At 38.6% G+C, this 5,914-nt stretch overlaps 2 protein-coding genes across 3 annotated transcripts; both read left to right on the forward strand.

Moving 5' to 3' along the window:
* Positions 1 to 3,539, forward strand: GSKIP (GSK3B interacting protein). Of its 2 annotated transcripts, none has more exons than XM_010711874.2 (3): positions 1 to 74; positions 791 to 1,049; positions 1,661 to 3,539. In XM_010711874.2, exons 2-3 carry the CDS (start codon positions 792 to 794, stop codon positions 1,820 to 1,822), a joined length of 420 nt encoding a protein of 139 aa, XP_010710176.1. In that variant the 5' UTR covers positions 1 to 74; position 791; the 3' UTR covers positions 1,823 to 3,539. The 2 variants fall into 2 exon arrangements, with proteins under 2 accessions (XP_010710176.1, XP_019471405.1); XM_019615860.2 differs by lacking the exon at positions 1 to 74 and adding an exon at positions 104 to 389.
* Positions 3,540 to 4,254: 715 nt separating this feature from the next.
* On the forward strand, positions 4,255 to 5,711 carry LOC104911229 (adenylate kinase 7-like). Its single transcript, XM_010711877.3, has 3 exons — positions 4,255 to 4,613; positions 4,700 to 4,879; positions 4,981 to 5,711. Exons 1-3 carry the CDS (start codon positions 4,536 to 4,538, stop codon positions 5,041 to 5,043), a joined length of 321 nt encoding a protein of 106 aa, XP_010710179.1. The 5' UTR covers positions 4,255 to 4,535; the 3' UTR covers positions 5,044 to 5,711.
* The last annotated feature ends 203 nt before the right edge of the window (positions 5,712 to 5,914 follow it).

Genomic DNA, 5,914 nt, shown 5'->3' on the forward strand with positions numbered 1-5,914 from the left:
GCGGGGCGGCCGCGCTTCGGCGGGACGGCAAGGCGGCTGGCGCTGTAGCGGTGTGGGGCTGGGCGTAGGGGCTGGTAGGTGGGCTGCCTCGGGGTGAGGTGGGAGGAAGGCTTCCTCTGTGCTGCTCTGCCGTGATCTGTGCGTGTTGTGAGCGCCGTTAAATCGCAGCTATTCTCCGAGGAGCGGAAGCTCGGCAGCTCTACGACCGGCTCTCCCGCTGCTGGGAGTTGGCTGCGAAGCCTGCCCTCGTCTGACGTTTCTGGGCTGTGTTGATAGTTGTGCGTGATAAACCGAGTGAGGGAGTCGTTCCTTAGCAAGGCTGAACAGAAAACTGCTGTTCTTGTTCTGCCCTCGTAATCGCTGATAACCCGTTTAGGTCACAGGCCCTCGTAAGTCTTTCTTAAATTCACGGATAATAAGTTATTATTTTCAACAGCCATCGGTTGTGGCTTTTTCGTACCTAACTTGGTTTTCCCGGTGCATTCGGGATCAACAAAATGCTGAATTAGTTACTGCTGAATCATATTGGAGACTTATACAACCTGAGCTGCTTGCATAGGAGGCAGCAGTTCCCTCAGTAATGTTTCCATGTGCTGATGTAACCTGAAGCTTTTCAGAAGCTTTGTTTTGACTTTTCTGGATTGCTGTAGGATTCATTCGCTTTCATATTTTATTTTATTTTCCCATGGTAAATACATTTACTTAAGTTGTAGCTCTAGCTTTGTGGTGTAAATGTTCAATATTGACTATAGTGGGGTGATGAATCTAAAACAAATGCTTTCACATGCAGAATGGAAACTGACTGCACTCCTATGGAGTTGACCAATAATGCAGAGTCTGAAGAGGATTCTGATTACAGAGACTTCGAAGAAGCAGATGTAAAAGATATGAGACTAGAAGCTGAAGCTGTAGTGAATGATGTTCTGTTTGCTGTCAGCAACATGTTTGTTTCAAAAACCCTTCCGTGTGCAGAGGATGTGGCATATATCAACGTGGAAACCAGGGAGAGGGGCAGATACTGTGTGGAGCTCACTGACTCAGGACTAAGGGTAAACTACCTTGTTTATAATTCCTTAACAGTCTTCATTTTGAATGATGTTCCTGTTCAGAAGGTACCTAGAAAGCAACTTCAGTTATACCAAAACTGCATGCATATCCCCTTGTACTTTTATGAAAGTCAGTTCTATGTGTTCCCCTACAAAGTGGCACTTCTGTTAATGCAAACAAAGGAAGAAGGGAAGTTGGTTGGAAAATAGGCATTTAATCGAGGCACTTGCAAAATAACAAGAGCTGAAGCAGTTAATGGACAAATTTATTATAAGCACATCAGTCTTCTCAGGTGCCTAGAAAAATTAGTAAGACGGTGTGTGTACAAATCCATTCTGCACCATTTATATTGTTTGTGCAAATGTGTAGAAGTAAGACTTCTTTCAGCAGTGACAGTGATGGATTTGACTACTATTATAGAGAAAAAAGCATTTGAAATGGTCTAAATACTGTGTTACCAGTAAGACCCCCAGTAGAAAACATAGACTGAAATTTAAATCGTTTTTTTTTTTAATACTACTGTACAACTGGCAAAGCTAAACTTTTTGATACCTGTTTCTCATTGCAACATGATCCTAATCACAAAAAATAACCAGTGATTTCTTTGTTGCAGGTAGTAGCTTATGATTTTGATCAGACTGATGACAGTTTGCAAAACCCATACCATGAAACTGTCTACTCCTTACTGGACACGCTCAGCCCTGCATATCGGGAGGTGTTTGGAAATGCATTACTACAAAGACTGGAAGCTTTGAAGAGAGATAGTCAATCGTGATGTACCCTGAAGGAAGATTTAAGACTAGAAGGAATTCTTTGTTTGAGGCACTGAGATCTTTGTTACAAATGCAGCTGCAAACATTTAAAGATTCATTTCTTGCATTGATATCTAACACATACTAGAACTGTTCTATAATATATTGCTGCAGAAGATTTATGCATATCACAGTGCTATCCACTTGGATAGACTGTAAAACTAATCAATGTTTTCTTTTTGTTGTAGGTGAGCTTATAACTTCTTTCAAAAATGTTCAAAAATATTTGGTCTCTTTTCAAAGTTTTACTATTGAAAGCTTTTGAAAAAATGTAGAGAATGAATGTTATATAGGCAAGTAATAATCATTTTTTGTGCTTACTGGTTATTGCCATATCTGATTTTTAACATGGAAATTAACCACCTAATTACTGTCCGTTAATTGAAATTAGTAGAACAAAACAAGCAGTTAACTTCTATTTCAAACTAAGAAATAGACTTTCACACCAATTTGCTGTGCATAAATCTGAAAGTTCTGAGTTTTGATAACAAGAAAGCTCTTGAGCAGCTGAGTGTTGCTTATATAATGACAATGTCTGAGCTAAAAGGAAACTTAATTATTACTTGATCCGTCCACAACAAGCAACAAACTCCAAAGAGTAAATGATCTACCATTACTATATGAATGTATTGTCTGAATTGCAAATGAACTAAGCACAGAAGTAAGTTAGGATATAATAGGATACATTCCTTAAGGATGATGTATGTATGTTATATTGTGACTTTTTGGAAGATTTGGAAGACATTTTAGCTTGTTTACTCTTCTGAATGTGTGTTTACATAATGTGCAGGATATATATATACCCAAACTATTTTTGCTTCAGCCTTTACTTTCTACAACATGGTAATTTGGTACTCCTGTTTTTCAACTTTTCTTCCTCAATTTTACAGTATCCTCTCCTAATGAATACAAGTATGCATTGTAATACTGATTGCATTGTATTGGTTTGAAACCAAAGGTATGAAATTTATTAGGACTAACACAAGCTGGAAGACGTAACTTGTATTTTCTACTTAAAAACTGGTACAAATCTCTTTATAACATATTGCTTTAACTTTTCAAGTATGTATTGAGTGGTAGACTTTTTTAAAAAAAATACTGTTACTTAGAAATACTAGAACTTCTGAACTCGCACTCTATGACCATGATACTACTTGTATTCTTGTATTATTCAGTATTTGGGCATCTTTATTTATCCTGTCATGCTGTTGTGCTAAGTATATCTGTATCTTTATTGGATCCATGCTTAGGAACATATCAGTCCTTGTGAACTTACAAATTCTGTTGACTTCAGTAGAGCTGTACTGACTTACACCTGTTGAGGAGTAGCAATATTAATTGGAGAAGGCAAACATTGGATTTTTTAGAATAGTTTTGGGATAATGATGTTATAACTGTGATTGGTGAGATAACCATAGTCATTTTTTCCATTTTCTACAGCTTAATTTGATGTTTGTTTAATTATCTTGTTAGATTGATACTTCCAATGTTAATCTTTTGATCCTGGGTAAGGACCTATGCTGTAAAATTTGTTCATAGGCTCTGTTTTGCACACAGGTCTGTGGCATGTGGTTAGTCCTCTGTGAGGAGAATGTACTTTACCAAATTTATATTTAAATATTTTCCCTTGCAGTTAATTTCCTTGTTCAATTTAAATGACTAAAGCATTAAATAAATGCACCAGTGTGTTAGTGATTTTTACGGGGAGGGAAGAGAGGGGAGTGAACAACCAAAATGATTATTTTCATAAACACATCTTAAATATCAGATTATTAACAAGTATTTCAGAAGTACCTTTGACTGTAAACTTATATCCACTGAAACTGTTCTGGAAAGATAGAGCAGGTAACTGTAAAGAGGATCTTGGAAAGGAAGCATGAGAATGACAAGTGGAAAAAATGCCAAAATTATTGTTGTGCTGCCAGGTTTTTTTTTTTCCATAGACAACTTTAAAATGCTTTGTCATTACAAGTGCTTATTACAAAGCTAAGCTGAGAACTACTTACATAACATACAGTTTGAGATGTTTCTGGAAGAATTCTCTGCTGTTTCTTAGAAGGTAGTGGAGTATTAAAAATTAGAGAGCGACATCATTCCATCGTGTTTGGTTGTGGGCTTATGGAGGAAATGCTCTCCATTCTTTACGTTTGGAATTGGCACCTACATGGAGCTGCTTTGAAGCACTGACAGTAGATAATTTCAGTTGCTCTCCTTAGACCAATTTGTTTGTATTTTCTGAAGCCAAATAAACACTTCTTGGCCTAATGCAGCTGTAAATCTGTGAACTGCACTTTTCTGGAAGATTTATCATGATTTATTACTACAGGAATCATCACCACAGGGGAGGGGGTTGGACTCAATCTCTAGAGGTCCCTTCTAACTGCTACAATTTTGTGATTCTGTGATCAAAACTATTGCTTAGTGCAAGTTACCAGTGACAGACACCTCAAAGCCTCCTTGCTGTTGGAACAGATGTCATATAACAGAGCCTTACAACGTTTTTTTTCTCTCAGCAGTACTAAATCTTACCCTGACCGCTGTCAGGAAGTTGGGAATAACGTCCCCCGCAGTGGGCCCTGTAGCACCTGTAGGTGATGGCAAGGCCGAGGCCGCGCAACGCCCGCCCAGCGCTCCCCGCCCTTAGCAACGGGCCGCGTCGCCGCCGTAGTTGCGGCCATGGCGGCGGGCGCTGCGCGGAGCCGACGGATCTTCCTCAACCACCTCGATTCCTACTGCGGCCGCAGCATCGGCGAGGTTCGGGAACGGGCCCGCGGCGGGCAGTGCAGCGGGGACCCGGACCGGAGAGGAGGGGAGACAAACGTGCGTCTTGTATGTTTCAGTATTTATCCAGTTGTGTTGTCGGAGCGTCGCTAGAAAGCGTGGAAGGAGAGGAGGAGGAAAGTGAGAATCACTTGGAGGCTGAAGTTTCCAGGAGGCGGAAGGAGGGACTCTACCAAATAGTGGGGACTCTCTCTAAGCCAGAGAGTATTAAACCACGCTTTGCAGAGGAAACATATGCAGTAAGTCATAACCTTATTTCAGGTCATTGTTTGACAGCATTATAAATATTGCAAGGCACCTAAATGATCTTCATTAATCAAGTGTTCTCCTGTTGTTGCAGGAAGTTTTACACGTATTTATTCCTCTGCACCCTGTCATCTCCTCCCTGCTTGTTTGGATATAACAAATGTTAAAACAAAGGAATCCAGTCTTAAAAAAGATTCTTTTTTAAATAAAACAACAGTTCTGGACATGTTGTCTATCCTGATCACCCACAGATCTGTTTTCTTTTTCCCTCAAAACACACTGTTGTCTCTCTCATATCTTCTATCACCTAAATGTAGTAGTACTGTGAACAAAGCATCTTCCCTCCTTAACACTTCACTGACATAACAGCTAACTGTTCTAAATACATACTTTTTGCATATACATCCAAAGTTCAGTTAACTGAAGAAGGCTTGATTATTATTTTCTGAAACCAAAATTGTTTGTAACCATCAAGTTGATTATCCAGAATCTCTTCAAAAATGTGAACCTTTTGATCGGAAATTCTATACAGATGAGTCTTTATTTTAATAAAAAATAAATATGGGTAACTACGTAATCTCAAGCGCTGCTGTCGTACAGAATGTTTGTTGGACTTGTTTGAGTGATGCAGACAAGTTAGCAAAAAGATGGGATATTGTTTTGTAAGAAAACAGATTTTTGTGTGTTTCCATTTTGCCACCTGATTCTTGTTCAAAAGAACTATAAACGCCATATATATTTTTGTGATATTAATAAGTGTACTGAAAATACAAATCCTAAAATCACGTAAAAGCGTATGTCTTTTTGAACTATATAAATGTGCACTGTAAATCAGAAGTTTCAGCAATTAATTTGCATTCCATTGCTTTGTTTTTCACTGACAAATAGTTTGACATGAGTCTTGTGAGTTATTCAAACATCCTTTTCCAAAATGTATGTGCAAGAAAACTACATTCTGCCAGTAAGTTAAATTGGAAAAGGAATTTTGGATATTGTTTTTTTCTTCTTTTTCTTTCTTTCTTTCTTTC

The sequence above is a fragment of the Meleagris gallopavo genome, chromosome 5, assembly GCF_000146605.3.
Source record: "Meleagris gallopavo isolate NT-WF06-2002-E0010 breed Aviagen turkey brand Nicholas breeding stock chromosome 5, Turkey_5.1, whole genome shotgun sequence".
In the NCBI taxonomy this organism is placed as follows: domain Eukaryota; kingdom Metazoa; phylum Chordata; class Aves; order Galliformes; family Phasianidae; genus Meleagris; species Meleagris gallopavo.

Bases quoted from the DNA above. Each gene is read 5' to 3' on its own strand.
- LOC104911229 (XM_010711877.3), top strand. From the start codon at position 4,536: ATGGCGGCGGGCGCTGCGCGGAGCCGACGGATCTTCCTCAACCACCTC. The intron at 4,614-4,699 runs GTTCGGGAACGG...TGTATGTTTCAG, and splicing joins GCGGCCGCAGCATCGGCGAG to TATTTATCCAGTTGTGTTGT. The intron at 4,880-4,980 runs GTAAGTCATAAC...CTGTTGTTGCAG, and splicing joins TTGCAGAGGAAACATATGCA to GAAGTTTTACACGTATTTAT.
- GSKIP (XM_010711874.2), top strand. From the start codon at position 792: ATGGAAACTGACTGCACTCCTATGGAGTTGACCAATAATGCAGAGTCT. The intron at 1,050-1,660 runs GTAAACTACCTT...TCTTTGTTGCAG, and splicing joins TCACTGACTCAGGACTAAGG to GTAGTAGCTTATGATTTTGA.